Source organism: Salmo salar, chromosome 18 (genome assembly GCF_965601325.2).
Source record: "Salmo salar chromosome 18, fSalSal1, whole genome shotgun sequence".
NCBI lineage: Eukaryota > Metazoa > Chordata > Actinopteri > Salmoniformes > Salmonidae > Salmo > Salmo salar.
In genome coordinates this window covers 42,398,163-42,422,953 of record NC_138308.1, presented here as the reverse complement: position 1 = coordinate 42,422,953, position 24,791 = coordinate 42,398,163, and the positions used below count along the sequence as shown (strand labels likewise).

The 24,791-nt window shown below is 45.7% G+C and overlaps 1 protein-coding gene across 5 annotated transcripts in view; it reads left to right on the top strand.

Moving 5' to 3' along the window:
- Window positions 1-24,791, top strand: part of LOC106577179 (janus kinase and microtubule-interacting protein 3) — a 296,667-nt gene that overhangs the window by 243,780 nt on the left and 28,096 nt on the right. For all 5 annotated transcript variants that reach the window (XM_082964991.1, XM_082964993.1, XM_082964989.1 and 2 more), the window contains one exon: window positions 18,910-19,128. In XM_082964991.1, coding sequence (XP_082821117.1) covers window positions 18,910-19,128 — 219 coding nt within the window. The remainder of the gene's footprint in view (window positions 1-18,909; window positions 19,129-24,791) is intronic.

The window sequence follows — 24,791 nt, the reverse complement described above, 5'->3', positions numbered from 1 at the left end:
GACAGTGGGTTATAACACTAACCCAGGCTGAGACAGTGGACAGTTGGTTTTACAGCTAACCCAGGCTGAGACAGTGGACAGTGTGTTTTACAGCTAACCCGGGCTGAGACAGTGGACAGTGGGTTTTACAGCTAACCCAGGCTGAGACAGTGGCCAGTGGGTTGTACAGCTAACCCAGATTGAGACAGTGGACAGTGGGTTGTACAGCTAACCCAGGCTGAGACAGTGGACAGTGGGTTGTACAGCTAACCCAGCCTGAGACTGTGGACAGTGGGGTTTAAAGCTAACCCATGCTGAGACAGTGGACAGTGGGTTGTACAGCTAACCCAGGCTGAGACAGTGGACAGTGGGTTGTACAGCTAACCCAGGCTGAGACAGTGGACAGTGGGTTGTACAGCTAACCCAGGCTGAGACTGTGGACAGTGGGGTTTAAAGCTAACCCAGGCTGAGACAGTGGACAGTGGGTTGTACAGCTAACCCAGGCTGAGACAGTGGACAGTGGGTTGTACAGCTAACCCAGGCTGAGACTTTGGACAGTGGGGTTTAAAGCTAACCCAGGCTGAGACAGTGGCCAGTGGGTTTTACAGCTAACCCAGGCTGAGACAGTGGACAGTGGGTTATAACACTAACCCAGGCTGAGACAGTAGACAGTGGGTTTTACAGCTAACCTAGGCTGAGACAGTGGACAGTGGGTTATAACACTAACCCAGGCTGAGACAGTGGACAGTGGGTTATAACACTAACCCAGGCTGAGACAGTGGACAGTGGGTTATAACACTAACCCAGGCTGAGACAGTGGACAGTTGGTTTTACAGCTAACCCAGGCTGAGACAGTGGACAGTGTGTTTTACAGCTAACCCGGGCTGAGACAGTGGACAGTGGGTTTTACAGCTAACCCAGGCTGAGACAGTGGCCAGTGGGTTGTACAGCTAACCCAGATTGAGACAGTGGACAGTGGGTTGTACAGCTAACCCAGGCTGAGACAGTGGACAGTGGGTTGTACAGCTAACCCAGCCTGAGACTGTGGACAGTGGGGTTTAAAGCTAACCCATGCTGAGACAGTGGACAGTGGGTTGTACAGCTAACCCAGGCTGAGACAGTGGACAGTGGGTTGTACAGCTAACCCAGGCTGAGACAGTGGACAGTGGGTTGTACAGCTAACCCAGGCTGAGACTGTGGACAGTGGGGTTTAAAGCTAACCCAGGCTGAGACAGTGGACAGTGGGTTGTACAGCTAACCCAGGCTGAGACAGTGGACAGTGGGTTGTACAGCTAACCCAGGCTGAGACTTTGGACAGTGGGGTTTAAAGCTAACCCAGGCTGAGACAGTGGCCAGTGGGTTTTACAGCTAACCCAGGCTGAGACAGTGGACAGTGGGTTATAACACTAACCCAGGCTGAGACAGTAGACAGTGGGTTTTACAGCTAACCTAGGCTGAGACAGTGGACACTGGGTTATAACACTAACCCAGGCTGTGACAGTAGACAGTGTACAGTGGGTTAAAACACTAACCCAGGCTGAGACAGTGGACAGTGGGTTATAACACTAACCCAGCCTGAGACAGTGGACAGTGGGTTATAACACTAACCCAGGCTGAGACAGTAGACAGTGGGTTATAACACAAACCCAGGCTGAGACAGTAGACAGTGGGTTATAACACTAACCCAGGCTGAGACAGTGGACAGTGGGTTATAACACTAACCCAGGCTGAGACAGTGGACAGTGGGTTATAACATTAACCCAGGCTGAGACAGTAGACAGTGGGTTATAACACTAACCCAGGCTGAGACAGTGGATAGTGGGTTATAACACTAACCCAGGCTGAGACAGTGGACGGTGGACAGTGGGTTTTAAAGCTAACCCAGGCTGAGACAGTGGACAGTGGACAGTGGGTTTTAAAGCTAACCCAGGCTGAGACAGTGGACAGTGGACAGTGGGTTTTAAAGCTAACCCAGGCTGAGACAGTGGACAGTGGCCAGTGGGTTATAACACTAACCCAGGCTGAGTCAGTGGACAGTGGGTTATAACAATAACCCAGGCTGAGAGAGTGGACAGTGGGTTATAACACTAACCCAGGCTGAGACAGTGGACAGTGGGTTTTAAAGCTAACCCAGGCTGAGACAGTGGACAGTGGCCAGTGGGTTATAACACTAACCAAGGCTGAGACAGTGGACAGCGGGTTATAACACTAACCCAGACTGAGTCAGTGGACAGTGGGTTATAACACTAACCCAGGCTGAGACAGTGGAAAGTGGGTTATAACACTAACCCAGGCTGAGACAGTGGACAGTGGGTTTTACAACTAACCCAGGCTGAGACAGTGGACAGTGGGTTTTACAGCTAACCTAGGCTAAGACAGTGGACAGTGGGTTTTACAGCTAACCCAGGCTGAGACAGTGGACAGTGGGTTATAACGCTAACCTAGGCTGAGTCAGTGGCCAGTGGGTTATAACACTAACCCAGGCTGAGACAGTGTACAGTGGGTTATAACACTAACCCAGGCTGAGACAGTAGACAGTGGGTTATAACACTAACCCAGGCTGAGGCAGTGGACAGTGGGTTATAACACTAACCCAGGCTGAGACAGTAGACAGTGGGTTATAACACTAACCCAGGCTGAGACAGTGGACGGTGGACAGTGGGTTATAACACTAACCCAGGCTGAGACAGTGGACAGTGGGTTATAACACTAACCCAGGCTGTGACAGTAGACAGTGGGTTATAACACTAACCCAGCCTGAGACAGTGGACAGTGGGTTATAACACTAACCCAGGCTGAGACAGTAGACAGTGGGTTATAACACTAACCCAGGCTGAGACAGTAGACAGTGGGTTATAACACTAACCCAGGCTGAGACAGTGGACAGTGGGTTATAACACTAACCCAGGCTGAGACAGTGGATAGTGGGTTATAACACTAACCCAGGCTGAGACAGTGGACGGTGGACAGTGGGTTTTAAAGCTAACCCAGGCTGAGACAGTGGACAGTGGACAGTGGGTTTTAAAGCTAACCCAGGCTGAGACAGTGGACAGTGGACAGTGGGTTTTAAAGCTAACCCAGGCTGAGACAGTGGACAGTGGCCAGTGGGTTATAACACTAACCCAGGCTGAGTCAGTGGACAGTGGGTTATAACAATAACCCAGGCTGAGAGAGTGGACAGTGGGTTATAACACTAACCCAGGCTGAGACAGTGGACAGTGGGTTTTAAAGCTAACCCAGGCTGAGACAGTGGACAGTGGCCAGTGGGTTATAACACTAACCAAGGCTGAGACAGTGGACAGTGGGTTATAACACTAACCCAGACTGAGTCAGTGGACAGTGGGTTATAACACTAACCCAGGCTGAGACAGTGGAAAGTGGGTTATAACACTAACCCAGGCTGAGACAGTGGACAGTGGGTTTTACAGCTAACCCAGGCTGAGACAGTGGACAGTGGGTTTTACAGCTAACCTAGGCTGAGACAGTGGACAGTGGGTTTTACAGCTAACCCAGGCTGAGAATGTGGACAGTGGGTTATAACGCTAACCTAGGCTGAGTCAGTGGCCAGTGGGTTATAACACTAACCCAGGCTGAGACAGTGTACAGTGGGTTATAACACTAACCCAGGCTGAGACAGTAGACAGTGGGTTATAACACTAACCCAGGCTGAGGCAGTGGACAGTGGGTTATAACACTAACCCAGGCTGAGACATTGGACAATGGGTTATAACATTAACCCAGGCTGAGACAGTAGACAGTGGGTTATAACACTAACCCAGGCTGAGACAGTGGACAGTGCGTTATAACACTAACCCAGGCTGAGACAGTGGACGGTGGACAGTGGGTTTTAAAGATAACCCAGGCTGAGACAGTGGACAGTGGACAGTGGGTTTTAAAGCTAACCCAGGCTGAGACAGTGGACAGTGGACAATGGGTTTTAAAGCTAACCCAGGCTGAGACAGTGGACAGTGGCCAGTGGGTTATAACACTAACCCAGGCTGAGTCAGTGGACAGTGGGTTATAACAATAACCCAGGCTGAGAGAGTGGACAGTGGGTTATAACACTAACACAGGCTGAGACAGTGGACAGTGGGTTTTAAAGCTAACCCAGGCTGAGACAGTGGACAGTGGCCAGTGGGTTATAACACTAACCAAGGCTGAGACAGTGGGCAGTGGGTTATAACACTAACCCAGACTGAGTCAGTGGACAGTGGGTTATAACACTAACCCAGGCTGAGACAGTGGAAAGTGGGTTATAACACTAACCCAGGCTGAGACAGTGGACAGTGGGTTTTAAAGCTAACCCAGGCTGAGACAGCGGACAGTGGCCAGTGGGTTATAACGCTAACCCAGGCTGAGACAGTGGACAGTGGGTTATAACACTAACCCAGAATGAGACAGTGGCCAGTGGGTTATAACACTAACCCACGCTGAGACAGTGGACAGTGGGTTATAATACTAACCCAGGCTGAGACATTGGACAGTGGGTTATAACACTAACCCAGGCTGAGACAGTGGACAGTGGGTTATAACACTAACCCAGGCTGAGACAGTGGCCAGTGGGTTATAACACTAACCCAGGCTGAGACAGTGGACAGTGGGTTATAATACTAACCCAGGCTGAGACAGTGGACAGTGGGTTTTACAGCTAACCCAGGCTGAGACAGTGGACAGTGGGTTATAACACTAAGCCAGGCTGAGACAGTGGACAGTGGGTTATAACACTAACCCAGGCTGAGACAGTGGACAGTGGGTTTTACAGCTAACCCAGGCTGAGACAGTGGACAGTGAGATTTAAAGCTAACCCAGGCTGAGACAGTGGACAGTGGGTTATAACACTAACCCAGGCTGAGACAGTGGACAGTGGACAGTGGGTTTTAAAGCTAACCCAGGCTGAGACAGTGGACAGCGGGTTTTTAAGCTAACCCAGGCTGAGACAGTGGACAGTGGGCAGTGGGTTATAACACTAACCCAGGCTGAGACAGTAGACAGTGGGTTATAATACTAACCCAGGCTGAGACAGTGGACAGTGGGTTATAACACTAACCCAGGCTGAGACAGTGGACAGTGGGTTATAACACTAACCCAGGCTGAGACAGTGGACGGTGGACAGTGGGTTTTAAAGCTAACCCAGGCTGAGACAGTGGACAGTGGACAGTGGGTTTACAGCTAACCCAGGCTGAGACATTGGACAGTGGACAGTGGGTTTTACAGCTAACCCAGGCTGAGACAGTGGACAGTGGGTTTTAAAGCTAACCCAGGCTGAGACAGTGGCCAGTGGGTTTTACAGCTAACCCGGGCTGAGACAGTGGACAGTGGGTTGTACAGCTAACCCAGGCTGAGACAGTGGACAGTGGGTTATAACACTAACCCAGGCTGAGACAGTGGACAGTGGGTTATAACACTAACCCAGGCTGAGACAGTGGACAGTGGGTTATAACACTAACCCAGGCTGAGACAGTGGACAGTGGGTTTTACAGCTAACCCAGGCTGAGACAGTGGACAGTGGGTTTTACAGCTAACCCGGGCTGAGACAGTGGACAGTGGGTTTTACAGCTAACCCAGGCTGAGACAGTGGCCAGTGGGTTGTACAGCTAACCCAGGCTGAGACAGTGGACAGTGGGTTGTACAGCTAACCCAGGCTGAGACAGTGGACAGTGGGTTGTACAGCTAACCCAGCCTGAGACTGTGGACAGAGGGGTTTAAAGCTAACCCAGGCTGAGACAGTGGACAGTGGGTTGTACAGCTAACCCAGGCTGAGACTGTGGACAGTGGGTTGTACAGCTAACCCAGGCTGAGACAGTGGACAGTGGGTTGTACAGCTAACCCAGGCTGAGACTGTGGACAGTGGGGTTTAAAGCTAACCCAGGCTGAGACAGTGGACAGTGGGTTGTACAGCTAACCCAGGCTGAGACAGTGGACAGTGGGTTGTACAGCTAACCCATGCTGAGACTGTGGACAGTGGGGTTTAAAGCTAACCCAGGCTGAGACAGTGGCCAGTGGGTTTTACAGCTAACCCAGGCTGAGACAGTGGACAGTGGGTTATAACACTAACCCAGGCTGAGACAGTAGACAGTGGTTTTTACAGCTAACCTAGGCTGAGACAGTGGACAGTGGGTTATAACACTAACCCAGGCTGAGACAGTGGGTTATAACACTAACCCAGGCTGAGACAGTGGACAGTGGTTTATAACACTAACCCAGGCTGAGACATTAGACAGTGGGTTTTACAGCTAACCTAGGCTGAGACAGTGGACAGTGGGTTTTACAGCTAACCTAGGCTGAGACAGTGGACAGTGGGTTTTACAGCTAACCCAGGCTGAGACAGTAGACAGTGGGTTATAACTCTAACCCAGGCTGAGACAGTGGACAGTGGGTTATAACACTAACCCAGGCTGAGACAGTGGACAGTGGGTTATAACACTAACCCAGGCTGAGACAGTGGACAGTGGGTTATAACACTAACCCAGGCTGAGACAGTGGACAGTGGGTTTTACAGCTAACCCGGGCTGAGACAGTGGATAGTGGGTTTTACAGCTAACCCAGGCTGAGACAGTGGCCAGTGGGTTGTACAGCTAACCCAGGCTGAGACAGTGGACAGTGGGTTGTACAGCTAACCCAGGCTGAGACAGTGGACAGTGGGTTGTACAGCTAACCCAGCCTGAGACTGTGGACAGTGAGGTTTAAAGATAACCCAGGCTGAGACAGTGGACAGTGGGTTGTACAGCTAACCCAGGCTGACACTGTGGACAGTGGGTTGTACAGCTAACCCAGGCTGAGACAGTGGACAGTGGGTTGTACAGCTAACCCAGGCTGAGACTGTGGACAGTGGGGTTTAAAGCTAACCCAGGCTGAGACAGTGGACAGTGGGTTGTACAGCTAACCCAGGCTGAGAAGGTGGACAGTGGGTTGTACAGCTAACCCAGGCTGAGACTGTGGACAGTGGGGTTTAAAGCTAACCCAGGCTGAGACAGTGGCCAGTGGGTTTTACAGCTAACCCAGGCTGAGACAGTGGACAGTGGGTTATAACACTAACCCAGGCTGAGACAGTAGACAGTGGGTTTTACAGCTAACCTAGGCTGAGACAGTGGACAGTGGGTTTTACAGCTAACCCAGGCTGAGACAGTGGACAGTGGGTTTTACAGCTAACCTAGGCTGAGACAGTGGACAGTTGGTTTTACAGCTAACCCAGGCTGAGACAGTAGACAGTGGGTTATAACTCTAACCCAGGCTGAGACAGTGGACAGTGGGTTATAACACTAACCCAGGCTGAGACAGTGGACAGTGGGTTATAACACTAACCCAGGCTGAGACAGTGGACAGTGGGTTATTACACTAACCCAGGCTGAGACAGTGGACAGTGGGTTATAACACTAACCCAGGCTGAGACAGTGGACAGTAGACAGTGGGTTTTACAGCTAACCCAGGCTGAGACAGTAGACAGTGGGTTATAACACTAACCCAGGCTGAGACAGTGGATAGTGGGTTTTAAAGCTAACCCAGGCTGAGACAGTGGACAGTGGGTTTTACAGCTAACCCAGACTGAGACAGTGGACAGTGGCCAGTGGGTTGTACAGCTAACCCAGGCTGAGACAGTGGACAGCTGGTTTTACAGCTAACCCAGGCTGAGACAGTGGCCAGTGGGTTTTACAGCTAACCCAGGCTGAGACAGTGGACAGTGGGTTATAACACTAACCCAGGCTGAGACAGTAGACAGTGGGTTTTACAGCTAACCTAGGCTGAGACAGTGGACAGTGGGTTATAACACTATCCCAGGCTGAGACAGTGGGTTATAACACTAACCCAGGCTGAGACAGTGGACAGTGGTTTATAACACTAACCCAGGCTGAGACAGTAGACAGTGGGTTTTACAGCTAACCTAGGCTGAGACAGTGGACAGTGGGTTTTACAGCTAACCCAGGCTGAGACAGTGGACAGTGGGTTTTACAGCTAACCTAGGCTGAGACAGTGGACAGTGGGTTTTACAGCTAACCCAGGCTGAGACAGTAGACAGTGGGTTATAACTCTAACCCAGGCTGAGACAGTGGACAGTGGGTTATAACACTAACCCAGGCTGAGACAGTGGACAGTGGGTTATAACACTAACCCAGGCTGAGACAGTGGACAGTGGGTTATAACACTAACCCAGGCTGAGACAGTGGACAGTGGGTTATAACACTAACCCAGGCTGAGACAGTGGACAGTGGGTTATAACACTAACCCAGGCTGAGACAGTGGACAGTAGACAGTGGGTTTTACAGCTAACCCAGGCTGAGACAGTAGACAGTGGGTTATAACACTAACCCAGGCTGAGACAGTGGATAGTGGGTTTTAAAGCTAACCCAGGCTGAGACAGTGGACAGTGTGTTTTACAGCTAACCCAGGCTGAGACAGTGGACAGTGGCCAGTGGGTTGTACAGCTAACCCAGGCTGAGACAGTGGACAGCTGGTTTTACAGCTAACCCAGGCTGAGACAGTGGACAGTGGGTTTTACAGCTAACCCAGGCTGAGACTGTGGACAGTGGGGTTTAAAGCTAACCCAGGCTGAGACAGTGGACAGTGGGTTGTACAGCTAACCCAGGCTGAGACAGTGGACAGTGGGTTGTACAGCTAACCCAGGCTGAGACTGTGGACCGTGGGGTTTAAAGCTATCCCAGGCTGAGAGGTCAAAGAGGCAAGTGCAGATTTATGTTGCTTGTAGAAATATTTAGCATCCCAAATGTCACCCTATTCCCTATTAAGTGCATAACTTTTTTTTCCCTGGTCAAGAGTAAAGCAGAGTATAGGGAATAGAATGCCGTTATGGACTCAGAGTCATTGATCCATGCCACAGCACCTGTCTCATTTAGTGGGTAACGTTAGCTCCCTCATTTAGCCCTGCCTGCTGATCACCATGGAAACGCCATCGCCCGGGCACATCACTGGCTTCATCAGCGCTGTGACGATGATTCATGGGGTTTTCACACCTACAGCCCACAGAGCTGTTTATTATGGTCTGGCTGGGTTGCTTGGTGACTGTTTTGCTTGGGTGGCTGGGTGGCTGGCTGGCTGGGTGACTGGGTGGCAGGGTGGCAGGGTGGCTGGGTGGCTGGGTGGCTGGGTGACTGGGTGGCTGGGTGACTGGGTGGCTGGGTGACTGGGTGACTGGGTGGCTGGGTAACTGGGTGACTGGGTGGCTGGGAGACTGGGTAACTGGGTGACTGGGTGACTGGGTGGCTGGGAGACCGGGTAACTGGGTGGCTGGTTGACTGGGTGACTGGGTAACTGGGTGACTGGGTGGCTGGGAGACTGGGTAACTGGCTGACTGGGTGGTTGGGTGACTGGGTGGCTGGGTGACTGGGTGGTTGGGTGACTGGGTGGCTGGGTGACTGGGTGGTTGGGTGACTGGGTGACTGGGTAACTGGGTGACTGGGTGGCTGGGAGACTGGGTAACTGGGTGACTGGGTGGCTGGGAGACTGGGTAACTGGGTGACTGGGTGGCTGGGAGACTGGGTAACTGGCTGACTGGGTGGTTGGGTGACTGGGTAACTGGGTGACTGGATGGCTGGGTGACTGGGTGGCTGGGTGACTGGGTAACTGGGTGACTGGGTGGCTGGGTGACTGGGTGGCTGGGTGGCTGGGTGACTGGGTAACTGGGTGACTGGGTGGCTGGGTGACTGGGTGGCTGGGAGAGTGGCTAACTGGCTGACTGGGTGGTTGGGTGACTGGGTGAATGAGAAGAATAGTTAAAACACTTGAATAATACCTCTGGGCCATTCTCACTATATTTCATTGGTGATTCCACTGGCTGGCTCCAAAATGCCATGACAACTTATTCCCTGACCAAAACGAATGTACTACATAGGGAGAATACGGTGTAATTTGGGGACAGCAAGTGTTTGTATGAATTATACCAGTTGTCACAGATACCCCAGTGTAGCTTTCTGACTGATCTAACCCACCATGGCCTGGTCAGTCTAGTGTTGTTTCACTGTCTGTCTGTCTGTCTGTCTGTCTGTCTGATATAGTGGCTCTGTCACAGTCTAGTGTTCTACTGTCTGTCTGATATCGTGGCTCTGTCACAGTCTAGTGTTCTACTGTCTGTTTGTCTGTCTGATATAGAGGCTCTGTCACAGTCTAGTGTTGTACTGTCTGTCTGATATAGTGGGTCTGTCACAGTCTAGTGTTCTACTGTCTGTCTGTCTGATATAGTGGCTCTGTCACAGTCTAGTGTTCTACTGTCTGTCTGATATAGTGGCTCTGTCACAGTCTAGTGTTCTACTGTCTGTCTGATATAGTGGCTCTGTCACATTCTAGTGTTCTACTGTCTGTCTTATATAGTGGCTCTGTCACAGTCTAGTGTTCTACTGTCTGTCTGTCTGATATAGTGGCTCTGTCACAGTCTAGTGTTCTACTGTCTGTTTGTCTGTCTGATATAGTGGCTCTGTCACAGTCTAGTGTTCTACTGTCTGTCTGATATAGTGGCTCTGTCACAGTCTAGTGTTCTACTGTCTGTCTGTCTGATATAGTGGCTCTGTCACAGTCTAGTGTTCTACTGTCTGTCTGATATAGTGGCTCTGTCACAGTCTAGTGTTGTACTGTCTGTCTGTCTGATATAGTGGCTCTGTCACAGTCTAGTGTTCTACTGTCTGTCTGATATAGTGGCTCTGTCACAGTCTAGTGTTCTACTGTCTGTCTGATATAGTGGCTCTGTCACAGTCTAGTGTTCTACTGTCTGTCTGTCTGATATAGTGGCTCTGTCACAGTCTAGTGTTCTACTGTCTGTCTGATATAGTGGCTCTGTCACAGTCTAGTGTTGTACTGTCTGTCTTATATAGTGGCTCTGTCACAGTCTAGTGTTCTACTGTCTGTCTGTCTGATATAGTGGCTCTGTCACAGTCTAGGGTTCTACTGTCTGTCTGTCTGATATAGTGGCTCTGTCACAGTCTAGTGTTCTACTGTCTGTCTGATATAGTGGCTCTGTCACAGTCTAGTGTTCTACTGTCTGTCTGATGTAGTGGCTCTGTCACAGTCTAGTGTTCTACTGTCTGTCTGATATAGTGGCTCTGTCACAGTCTAGTGTTCTACTGTCTGTCTGATATAGTGGCTCTGTCACAGTCTAGTGTTCTACTGTCTGTCTGATATAGTGGCTCTGTCACAGTCTAGTGTTCTACTGTCTGTCTGATATAGTGGCTCTGTCACAGTCTAGTGTTCTACTGTCTGTCTGATATAGTGGCTCTGTCACAGTCTAGTGTTCTACTGTCTGTCTGATATAGTGGCTCTGTCACAGTCTAGTGTTCTACTGTCTGTCTGATATAGTGGCTCTGTCACAGTCTAGTGTTCTACTGTCTGTCTGATATAGTGGCTCTGTCACAGTCTAGTGTTGTACTGTCTGTCTGATATAGTGGCTCTGTCACAGTCTAGTGTTCTACTGTCTGTCTGTCTGATATAGTGGCTCTGTCACAGTCTAGTGTTCTACTGTCTGTCTGATATAGTGGCTCTGTCACAGTCTAGTGGTGTACTGTCTGTCTGATATAGTGGCTCTGTCACAGTCTAGTGTTCTACTGTCTGTCTGTCTGATATAGTGGCTCTGTCACAGTCTAGTGTTCTACTGTCTGTCTGATATAGTGGCTCTGTCACAGTCTAGTGTTCTACTGTCTGTCTGTCTGATATAGTGGCTCTGTCACAGTCTAGTGTTCTACTGTCTGTCTGATATAGTGGCTCTGTCACAGTCTAGTGTTGTACTGTCTGTCTTATATAGTGGCTCTGTCACAGTCTAGTGTTCTACTGTCTGTCTGTCTGATATAGTGGCTCTGTCACAGTCTAGGGTTCTACTGTCTGTCTGTCTGATATAGTGGCTCTGTCACAGTCTAGTGTTCTACTGTCTGTCTGATATAGTGGCTCTGTCACAGTCTAGTGTTCTACTGTCTGTCTGATGTAGTGGCTCTGTCACAGTCTAGTGTTCTACTGTCTGTCTGATATAGTGGCTCTGTCACAGTCTAGTGTTCTACTGTCTGTCTGATATAGTGGCTCTGTCACAGTCTAGTGTTCTACTGTCTGTCTGATATAGTGGCTCTGTCACAGTCTAGTGTTCTACTGTCTGTCTGATATAGTGGCTCTGTCACAGTCTAGTGTTCTACTGTCTGTCTGATATAGTGGCTCTGTCACAGTCTAGTGTTCTACTGTCTGTCTGATATAGTGGCTCTGTCACAGTCTAGTGTTCTACTGTCTGTCTGATATAGTGGCTCTGTCACAGTCTAGTGTTCTACTGTCTGTCTGATATAGTGGCTCTGTCACAGTCTAGTGTTGTACTGTCTGTCTGATATAGTGGCTCTGTCACAGTCTAGTGTTCTACTGTCTGTCTGTCTGATATAGTGGCTCTGTCACAGTCTAGTGTTCTACTGTCTGTCTGATATAGTGGCTCTGTCACAGTCTAGTGGTGTACTGTCTGTCTGATATAGTGGCTCTGTCACAGTCTAGTGTTCTACTGTCTGTCTGTCTGATATAGTGGCTCTGTCACAGTCTAGTGTTCTACTGTCTGTCTGATATAGTGGCTCTGTCACAGTCTAGTGTTCTACTGTCTGTCTGTCTGATATAGTGGCTCTGTCACAGTCTAGTGTTCTACTGTCTGTCTGATATAGTGGCTCTGTCACAGTCTAGTGTTGTACTGTCTGTCTTATATAGTGGCTCTGTCACAGTCTAGTGTTCTACTGTCTGTCTGTCTGATATAGTGGCTCTGTCACAGTCTAGGGTTCTACTGTCTGTCTGTCTGATATAGTGGCTCTGTCACAGTCTAGTGTTCTACTGTCTGTCTGATATAGTGGCTCTGTCACAGTCTAGTGTTCTACTGTCTGTCTGATGTAGTGGCTCTGTCACAGTCTAGTGTTCTACTGTCTGTCTGATATAGTGGCTCTGTCACAGTCTAGTGTTCTACTGTCTGTCTGATATAGTGGCTCTGTCACAGTCTAGTGTTCTACTGTCTGTCTGATATAGTGGCTCTGTCACAGTCTAGTGTTCTACTGTCTGTCTGATATAGTGGCTCTGTCACAGTCTAGTGTTCTACTGTCTGTCTGATATAGTGGCTCTGTCACAGTCTAGTGTTCTACTGTCTGTCTGATATAGTGGCTCTGTCACAGTCTAGTGTTCTACTGTCTGTCTGTCTGATATCGTGGCTCTGTCACATTGATGACAACTGTAATGTTATTTTAGTAGAAGACCGGTAATTGAGGACGGTTGAAATGTCTGGTTTAGGTTACTGTCAGTGACATCTACAGACAGAACACTGGAGATTAGAGATGAAATACTGTGTAATGAATGTAATTCAGACACATAACAGAACAACAGTCTCATGTACAGGTTTCTCCTAGTTTATAACAGAACAACAGTCTCATGTACAGGTTTCTCCTAGTTTATAACAGAACAACAGTCTCATGTACAGGTTTCTCCTAGTTTATAACAGAACAACAGTCTCATGTACAGGTTTCTCCTAGTTTATAACAGAACAACAGTCTCATGTACAGGTTTCCCCTAGTTTATAACAGAACAACAGTCTCATGTACAGGTTTCTCCTAGTTTATAACAGAACAACAGTCTCATGTACAGGTTTCTCCTAGTTTATAACAGAACAACAGTCTCATGTACAGGTTTCTCCTAGTTTATAACAGAACAACAGTCTCATGTACAGGTTTCTCCTAGTTTATAACAGAACAACAGTCTCATGTACAGGTTTCCCCTAGTTTATAACAGAACAACAGTCTCATGTACAGGTTTCTCCTAGTTTATAACAGAACAACAGTCTCATGTACAGGTTTCTCCTAGTTTATAACAGAACAACAGTCTCATGTACAGGTTTCCCCTAGTTTATAACAGAACAACAGTCTCATGTACAGGTTTCTCCTAGTTTATAACAGAACAACAGTCTCATGTACAGGTTTCCCCTAGTTTATAACAGAACAACAGTCTCATGTACAGGTTTCTCCTAGTTTATAACAGAACAACAGTCTCATGTACAGGTTTCTCCTAGTTTATAACAGAACAACAGTCTCATGTACAGGTTTCCCCTAGTTTATAACAGAACAACAGTCTCATGTACAGGTTTCCCCTAGTTTATAACAGAACAACAGTCTCATGTACAGGTTTCTCCTAGTTTATAACAGAACAACAGTCTCATGTACAGGTTTCCCCTAGTTTATAACAGAACAACAGTCTCATGTACAGGTTTCTCCTAGTTTATAACAGAACAACAGTCTCATGTACAGGTTTCTCCTAGTTTATAACAGAACAACAGTCTCATGTACAGGTTTCCCCTAGTTTATAACAGAACAACAGTCTCATGTACAGGTTTCTCCTAGTTTATAACAGAACAACAGTCTCATGTACAGGTTTCTCCTAGTTTATAACAGAACAACAGTCTCATGTACAGGTTTCTCCTAGTTTATAACAGAACAACAGTCTCATGTACAGGTTTCCCCTAGTTTATAACAGAACAACAGTCTCATGTACAGGTTTCTCCTAGTTTATATCAGAACAACAGTCTCATGTACAGGTTTCTCCTAGTTTATAACAGAACAACAGTCTCATGTACAGGTTTCTCCTAGTTTATAACAGAACAACAGTCTCATGTACAGGTTTCTCCTAGTTTATAACAGAACAACAGTCTCATGTACAGGTTTCTCCTAGTTTATAACAGAACAACAGTCTCATGTACAGGTTTCTCCTAGTTTATAACAGAACAACAGTCTCATGTACAGGTTTCTCCTAGTTTATAACAGAACAACAGTCTCATGTACAGGTTTCCCCTAGTTTATAACAGAACAACAGTCTCATGTACAGGTTTCTCCTAGTTTATAACAGAACAACAGTCTCATGTACAGGTTTCCCCTAGTTTATAACAGAACAACAGTCTCATGTACAGGTTTCCCCTAGTTTATAACAGAACAACAGTCTCATGTACAGGTTTCTCCTAGTTTATAACAGAACAACAGTCTCATGTACAGGTTTCTCCTAGTTTATAACAGAACAACAGTCTCATGTACAGGTTTCTCCTAGTTTATAACAGAACAACAGTCTCATGTACAGGTTTCCCCTAGTTTATAACAGAACAACAGTCTCATGTACAGGTTTCCCCTAGTTTATAACAGAACAACAGTCTCATGTACAGGTTTCCCCTAGTTTATAACAGAACAACAGTCTCATGTACAGGTTTCTCCTAGTTTATAACAGAACAACAGTCTCATGTACAGGTTTCTCCTAGTTTATAACAGAACAACAGTCTCATGTACAGGTTTCTCCTAGTTTATAACAGAACAACAGTCTCATGTACAGGTTTCTCCTAGTTTATAACAGAACAACAGTCTCATGTACAGGTTTCCCCTAGTTTATAACAGAACAACAGTCTCATGTACAGGTTTCTCCTAGTTTATAACAGAACAACAGTCTCATGTACAGGTTTCTCCTAGTTTATATCAGAACAACAGTCTCATGTACAGGTTTCCCCTAGTTTATAACAGAACAACAGTCTCATGTACAGGTTTCTCCTAGTTTATAACAGAACAACAGTCTCATGTACAGGTTTCTCCTAGTTTATAACAGAACAACAGTCTCATGTACAGGTTTCTCCTAGTTTATAACAGAACAACAGTCTCATGTACAGGTTTCTCCTAGTTTATAACAGAACAACAGTCTCATGTACAGGTTTCTCCTAGTTTATAACAGAACAACAGTCTCATGTACAGGTTTCTCCTAGTTTATAACAGAACAACAGTCTCATGTACAGGTTTCCCCTAGTTTATAACAGAACAACAGTCTCATGTACAGGTTTCTCCTAGTTTATAACAGAACAACAGTCTCATGTACAGGTTTCTCCTAGTTTATAACAGAACAACAGTCTCATGTACAGGTTTCCCCTAGTTTATAACAGAACAACAGTCTCATGTACAGGTTTCTCCTAGTTTATAACAGAACAACAGTCTCATGTACAGGTTTCTCCTAGTTTATAACAGAACAACAGTCTCATGTACAGGTTTCCCCTAGTTTATAACAGAACAACAGTCTCATGTACAGGTTTCTCCTAGTTTATAACAGAACAACAGTCTCATGTACAGGTTTCTCCTAGTTTATAACAGAACAACAGTCTCATGTACAGGTTTCCCCTAGTTTATAACAGAACAACAGTCTCATGTACAGGTTTCTCCTAGTTTATAACAGAACAACAGTCTCATGTACAGGTTTCTCCTAGTTTATAACAGAACAACAGTCTCATGTACAGGTTTCTCCTAGTTTATAACAGAACAACAGTCTCATGTACAGGTTTCTCCTAGTTTATAACAGAACAACAGTCTCATGTACAGGTTTCCCCTAGTTTATAACAGAACAACAGTCTCATGTACAGGTTTCTCCTAGTTTATATTTCTTATAATTTCCTTTTATTTAGTGAGTTTCTCTATTGGCTTCCTAACCGGTTCATTTGTTATGTAGCTAAATGCTAGCTGGGTTGGGACTGTTGTTGCAGATATCCGGAAGAGCTGGGTTATGTGTGCTTTTCCCAGGACATTACCAGGACTATTTCATGTCATTTCACTGAGATTGATTTGTTGTGATCTTGTTGAATGTGACCCTAGACTGTGGTTGCTGCCAGGCAACACAAGTGTGATCTGTAAAATGAATGAAGCATTGATTATAGGAAAGAAACAGTAGATCTGTGGGGGATCTTATTGTGTTTGCAATGTTTAGTAGCTACAGGATGCACCAAGGAAGCTCCTGTTCTCTGATTGGCCAATCAAACAGGGCAGGGCTTGTGGCTGGTCTTGCCAACCTTTTTTCATGATGACGGCTGAACAGAACAGTAGCCTACTGTATGTGTGCATGATGTGGCTCTCTGTGTGTGTGTGACTTTTTGTGTGTGATCATATGCATGCACACTCATGCTTGACTGAGCTCATCTGTTCTGTTCTCCTGTGTTCTGTTCTTCTGTGTTCTGTTCTACTCTGTTCTGTTCTCCTGTGTTCTGTTCTACTCTGTTCTGTTCTCCTGTGTTCTGTTCTCCTCTGTTCTATTCTCCTGTGTTCTATTCTCCTATGTTCTGTTCTATTCGGTTCTGTTCTGTTCTGTTCTCCTGTGTTCTGTTCTACTCTGTTCTGTTCTCCTCTGTTCTGTTCTCCTCTGTTCTGTTCTTCTCTGTTCTGTTCTCCTCTGTTCTGTTCTGTTCTCCTGTGTTCTGTTCTCCTGTGTTCTCTTCTCCTCTGTTCTGTTCTACTCTGTTCTCCTCTGTTCTGTTCTCCTCTGTTCTGTTCTCCTCTGTTCTCCTCTGTTCTGTTCTCCTGTGTTCTGTTCTCCTGTGTTCTGTTCTGTTCTACTCTGTTCTGTTCTACTCTGTTCTCCTCTGTTCTGTTCTCCTCTGTTCTCCTCTGTTCTCATCTGTTCTGTTCTCCACTGTTTTGTTCTCCTCTGTTCTGTTCTCCTCTGTTCTCCTCTCCTCTGTTCTGTTCTACTCTGTTCTGTTATGTTCTCCTCTGTTCTGCTCTCCTCTGTTCTCCTCTGTTCTGTTCTGTTCTGTTCTACTCTGTTCTGTTCTGTTCTCCTCTGTTCTGTTCTCCTCTGTTCTGTTCTCCTCTGTTCTGTTCTGTTCTACTCTGTTCTGTTCTCCTCTGTTCTGTTCTCCTCTGTTCTCCTCTGTTCTGTTCTCCTGTGTTCTGTTCTCCTGTGTTCTGTTCTGTTCTACTCTGTTCTGTTCTACTCTGTTCTCCTCTGTTCTGTTCTCCTCTGTTCTCCTCTGTTCTCATCTGTTCTGTTCTCCACTGTTATGTTCTCCTCTGTTCTGCTCTCCTCTGTTCTCCTCTGTTCTGTTCTGTTCTACTCTGTTCTGTTCTGTTCTCCTCTGTTCTGTTCTCCTCTGTTCTGTTCTCCTCTGTTCTGTTCTGTTCTACTCTGTCTGTTCTGTTCTACTCTGTCTGTTCTGTTCTCCTCTGTTCTCCTATGTTCTGTTCTCCTCTGTTCTCCTATGTTCTGTTCTCCTCTGTTCTGTTCTGTTCTCCTCTGTTCTGTTCTCCTCTCCTCTGTTCTCCTCTGTTCTGTTTTACTCTGTTCTGTTCTGTTCTCCTCTGTTCTGTTCTCCTCTGTTCTGTTCTCCTCTGTTCTCTTCTCCTCTCCTCTGTTCTGTTCTCCTCTGTTCTGTTCTCCTCTGTTCTCTTCTCCTCTCCTCTGTTCTGTTCTCCTCTCCTCTGTTCTATTCTGTTCTACTCTCCTCTGTTCTGTTCTGTTCTCCTCTCCTCTGTTCTATTCTGTTCTACTCTCCTCTGTTCTGTTCTCCTCTGTTCTGTTCTGGTCTCCTCTCCTCTGCTCTGTTCTGTTCTGTTCTGTTCTGTTCTCCTGTGTTCTGTTCTACTCTGTTCTGTTCTACTCTGTTCTGTTCTGTTCTCCTCTGTTCTCCTCTGTTCTTCTCTCCTCTTTTCTGCTCTGTTCTCCTTTGCTCTGCTCTCCTCTGTTCTCCCTTCCTCTGATCCCTTCTGTTCTCTTCTCCTCTGTTCTATTCTCCTCTGTTCTGTTCTCCTTTCCTCTCCTCTGTTCTGTTCTCCTCTGTTCTGTTCTCCTTTCCTCTCTGTTCTGTTCTGTTCTCCTCTGTTCTGTTCTCCGCTCCTCTGTTCTCCGCTCCTGTGTTCTCCTGTGTTCTCATCTGGTCTCCTATACTCTGTTATCCTCTGTTCTGTTCTCCTTTGCTCTGTTCTCATTTGTTCTCCTCTCCTCTGTTCTCTCCTCCTCTGTTCTCCTCTCCTCTGTTCTCCTCTCCTCTGTTCTCCTCTCCTCTGTTCTCCTCTCCACTGTTCTCATCTGTTCTCCTCTGTTCTCCTCTCCTCTGTTCTGCTCTCCTCTGTTCGGCTCTCCTCTGTTCTCATCTCCACTGTTCTCATCTGTTCTCCTCTGTTCTCCTCTCCTCTGTTCTGCTCTGCTCTGTAGATGGATGAGATTAAGGTAAAAGACAGAGCATGCTGTGTGCTGGGGAAGGAGCTGGGGGTTCAGGCTGGACACACTCAGAGGCTCCAGCTGCAGAAGGAGGCTGTGGATGAGCAGCTAGCCCAGATCAGAAGCAGGGAGGCTGGGGCAGGAGGACACCTCCACAGCCCCAAACGAGACGCTCCTTTCCCCAGTGGTGCAGGAGACACCTCAGAGAGCCTCGTAAGCAATCTCTCTCCCTCCATCTCGCCTCTCACTAGTGCTTAATGCAGGCTATCCCTCCATCTCGCCTCTCACTGCTGCTTAATGCAGGCTAGCAATAGCCCTACCTCCAAAAACGCAAGGCCTTTTGTTGCCTCTGCAACTTTTAGTCTAGCTAATGTGTTTATTTTGCTTTCTTTGTGCTTCTCCTTCTTTATCTGTTTCTAGATGCTTAAATGGAGTCTAGAGATCTGCCCTGGCTGAGCCTAGATTTTCTCTATTACTGCACCCAGCACCAGTCCTCTTACCTTCCTTTACTGTCTATTACTGCACCCAGCACCAGTCCTCTTACCTTCCTTTACTGTCTATTACTGCACCCAGCACCAGTCCTCTTACCTTCCTTTACTGTCTATTACTGCACCCAGCACCAGTCCTCTTACCTTCCTTTACTGTCTATTACTGCACCCAGCACCAGTCCTCTTACCTTCCTTCACTGTCTATTACTGTACCCAGCACCAGTCCTCTTACCTTCCTTTACTGTCTATTACTGCACCCAGCACCAGTCCTCTTACCTTCCTTTACTGTCTATTACTGCACCCAGCACCAGTCCTCTTACCTTCCTTTACTGCCTATTCCTCCACCCAGCACCAGTCCTCTTACCTTCCTTTACTGTCTATTCCTCCACCCAGCACCAGTCCTCTTACCTTCCTTTACTGCCTATTCCTCCACCCAGCACCAGTCCTCTTACCTTCCTTTACTGTCTATTCCTCCACCCAGCACCAGTCCTCTTACCTTCCTTTACTGCCTATTCCTCCACCCAGCACCAGTCCTCTTACCTTCCTTTACTGTCTATTCCTCCACCCAGCACCAGTCCTCTAACCTTCCTTTCCTGTCTATTCCTCCTTCATTTACTGTCTATTCCTCCACCCAGCACCAGTCCCTCTCACCTTCCTTTACTGTCTATTCCTCTTTCCTTTCTGTCTATTCCTCCTTCCTTTACTGTCTATTCCTCCACCCAGCACCAGTCCCTCTCATCTTCCTTTACTGTCTATTCCTCCACCCAGTACCAGTCCCTCTCACCTTCCTTTACTGTCTATTCCTCCACCCAGCACCAGTCCTCTAACCTTCCTTTCCTGTCTATTCCTCCTTCCTTTACTGTCTATTCCTCCACCCAGCACCAGTCCCTCTAACCTTCCTTTACTGTCTATTCCTCCACCCAGCACCAGTCCTCTCACCTTCCTTTACTGCCTATTCCTCCACCCAGTACCAGTCCCTCTCACCTTCCTTTACTGTCTATTCCTCCTTCCTTTACTGTCTATTCCTCCACCCAGCACCAGTCCCTCTCTCCTTCCTTTACTGTCTATTCCTCCTTCCTTTACTGTCTATTCCTCCACCCAGCACCAGTCCCTCTCTCCTTCCTTTACTGTCTATTACTGCACCCAGCACCAGTCCCTCTCTCCTTCCTTTACTGTCTATTCCTCCTTCCTTTACTGTCTATTACTGCACCCAGCACCAGTCCTCTTACCTTCCTTTACTGTCTATTACTGCACCCAGCACCAGTCCCTCTCTCCTTCCTTTACTGTCTATTCCTCCACCCAGCACCAGTCCCTCTAACCTTCCTTTACTGTCTATTCCTCCACCCAGCACCAGTCCCTCTCTCCTTCCTTTACTGTCTATTCCTCCTTCCTTTACTGTCTATTCCTCCACCCAGCACCAGTCCCTCTAACCTTCCTTTACTGTCTATTCCTCCTTCCTTTACTGTCTATTCCTCCACCCAGCACCAGTCCCTCTCTCCTTCCTTTACTGTCTATTCCTCCACCCAGCACCAGTCCCTCTAACCTTCCTTTACTGTCTATTCCTCCACCCAGCACCAGTCCCTCTAACCTTCCTTTACTGTCTATTCCTCCACCCAGCACCAGTCCCTCTCACCTTCCTTTACTGTCTATTCCTCCACCCAGCACCAGTCCTCTCACCTTCCTTTACTATCTATCTGCAGATACGATGTTCTCTATTGTTGAAAGATGTCTTCTGCACCACTGAATAAGGAATTCTTGAGATGTTTATAGATGGTTTTGTCACGATCTCGTTCTTTCGTCTTCAGCTCTTTTAAAAATATTTTCACATGTTCGGCTCATAAATATATATATATGAATCTCTGATTGCTCAACACAGTGGATACAAAAGACTGCACATTTCAATTTTAATAAATTTAAATTGTATTAATATACTATATTACATCAAATTCTTTGTAATCAAATTTACACACGTCACCATTCCCTGTTGAAGAACTAAATGTATTATGTCCTAGCTGTTCTTTCAGCACCAATCCAAGCCTGCCTGCTGTGCACCAGTCTGTGGTCTGTGACTTCCTCAATCTATAAGCACATCACCTGAACGCCTTCACACTGTCACCAATATTCACACTCCCTCACACTCACCTACTCATGCTTACAGAGTAGATACCTGTTATTTCAACAGGCTACTGACTTATTATTATTATTATCAGCATACCTCTCAATGTAGGTAGTCTCTTCTCATAGCTGCTGAGTCTGGGGGTCATGAGTCAGGAGTAGCAGGGACCAGCTTTGGGGTCAATTCCAATTCAAGTCAGTCAATTCAGGAAGTATATTGACGTTCCAATTCAATAATTGAATTAAAAAATGCATCTATTTTCAATGACTTCTCAATAAACTGAAAAGGACAAGATATTTATTTTAAATGTTAAATTCAAATCATTTCCTGAATTGACTGCTTTCAATTCAAAAGGACCCCAACCCTGATGAGTAGCAAGCAAGGCTGCGCTGTAATAAACACTAGAGGAAGCGACCGTAGCCTATTCAATAGTGCTTTTATTTTCACTGCAGAAAATGGATGGATGTTTTTTCCTTTTCTGTTTATTATTTGTTCTGTGTAAGAATGAATGTACCCACTGCACACTTCATTACAATGTTATTTAGAAAATCCATGTCAACAGGAACCCAGAAGTGTCCAGGTGTATTTTAACACATTAACTGACGTTTCCACATGGAGTGTTTACAGTGAAGGTCCATAGGGCTTTAGATAAGTGGGGTTCAGTGGATGAGGCCTAATATACTGTAATAATATACTGTAATAATACAGCCTATAGGGGTCAGGGGATGAGGCCTAATATACTGTAATAATATACTGTAATAATATACTATAATAATATGGCATATAGGGGTCTGGGGATGAGGCCTAATATACTGTAATAATATACTGTAATAATACAGCATATAGGGGTCTGGGGATGAGGCCTAAGATACTGTAATAATATACTGTAATAATACAGCATATAGGGGTCTGGGAATGAGGCCTAATATACTGTAATAATATACTGTAATAATATACTGTAATAATACAGCCTATAGGGGTCTGGGGATGAGGCCTAATATACTGTAATAATACACTGTAATAATACAGCCTATAGGGGTCTGGGGATGAAGCCTAATAAACTGTAATAATATACTGTAATAATAAGGCCTATAGGGGTCTGGGGATGAGGCCTAATATACTGTAATAATATACTGTAATAATACAGCATATAGGGGTCTGGGAATGAGGCCTAATATACTGTAATAATACAGCATATAGGGGTCTGGGAATGAGGCCTAATATACTGTAATAATATACTGTAATAATACAGCCTATAGGGGTCTGGGGATGAGGCCTAATATACTGTAATAATATACTGTAATAATACAGCCTATAGGGGTCTGGGGATGAGGCCTAATATACTGTAATAATATACTGTTATAATACAGCCTATAGGGGTCAGGGGATGAGGCCTAATACACTGTAATAATATACTGTAATAATACAGCCTATAGGGGTCTGGGGATGAGGCCTAATATACTGTAATAATATACTGTAATAATACAGCCTGTAGGGGTCAGGGGATGAGGCCTAATATACTGTAATAATATACTGTAATAATATACTGTAATAATATTCTGTAATAATATACTGTAATAATACAGCCTATAGGGGTCAGGGGATGAGGCCTAATATACTGTAATAATATACTGTAATAATATACTGTAATAATACAGCCTGTAGGGGTCAGGGGATGAGGCCTAACATACTGTAATAATATACTGTAATAATATACTGTAATAATATTCTGTAATAATATACTGTAATAATACAGCCTATAGGGGTCAGGGGATGAGGCCTAATATACTGTAATAATATACTGTAATAATATACTGTAATAATATGGCCTATAGGGGTCTGGGGATGAGGCCTAATATACTGTAATAATACACTGTAATAATACAGCCTATAGGGGTCTGGGGATGAAGCCTAATATACTGTAATAATATACTGTAATAATAAGGCCTATAGGGGTCTGGGGATGAGGCCTAATATACTGTAATAATATACTGTAATAATACAGCCTATAGGGGTCTGGGGATGAGGCCTAATATACTGTAATAATATACTGTAATAATACAGCCTATAGGGGTCTGGGGATGAGGCCTAATATACTGTAATAATATACTGTAATAATACAGCCTATAGGGGTCTGGGGATGAGGCCTAATATACTGTAATAATATACTGTTATAATACAGCCTATAGGGGTCAGGGGATGAGGCCTAATATACTGTAATAATAAGGCCTATTGGGGTCAGGGGATGAGGCCTAATATACTGTAATAATATACTGTAATAATACAGCCTATAGGGGTTAGGGGATGAGGCCTAATACACTGTAATAATATACTGTAATAATACAGCCTATAGGGGTCTGGGGATGAGGCCTAATATACTGTAATAATATACTGTAATAATACAGCCTATAGGGGTCTGGGGATGAGGCCTAATATACTGTAATAATATACTGTAATAATACAGCCTATAGGGGTCTGGGGATGAGGCCTAATATACTGTAATAATATACTGTAATAATACAGCCTATAGGGGTCAGGGGATGAGGCCTAATACACTGTAATAATATACTGTAATAATACAGCCTATAGGTGTCTGGGGATGAGGCCTAATATACTGTAATAATATACTGTAATAATACAGCCTGTAGGGGTCAGGGGATGAGGCCTAATATACTGTAATAATATACTGTAATAATATACTGTAATAATATTCTGTAATAATATACTGTAATAATACAGCCTATAGGGGTCAGGGGATGAGGCCTAATATACTGTAATAATACAGCCTATAGGGGTCTGGGGATGAGGCCTAATATACTGTAATAATATACTGTAATAATATACTGTAATAATACAGCCTGTAGGGGTCAGGGGATGAGGCCTAACATACTGTAATAATATACTGTAATAATATACTGTAATAATATTCTGTAATCATATACTGTAATAATACAGCCTATAGGGGTCTGGGGATGAGGCCTAATATACTGTAATAATATACTGTAATAATATACTGTAATAATACAGCCTGTATGGGTCAGGGGATGAGGCCTAACATACTGTAATAATATACTGTAATAATATACTGTAATAATATTCTGTAATAATATACTGTAATAATACAGCCTATAGGGGTCAGGGGATGAGGCCTAATATACTGTAATAATATACTGTAATAATATGGCCTATAGGGGTCTGGGGATGAGGCCTAATATACTGTAATAATACACTGTAATAATACAGCCTATAGGGGTCTGGGGATGAAGCCTAAT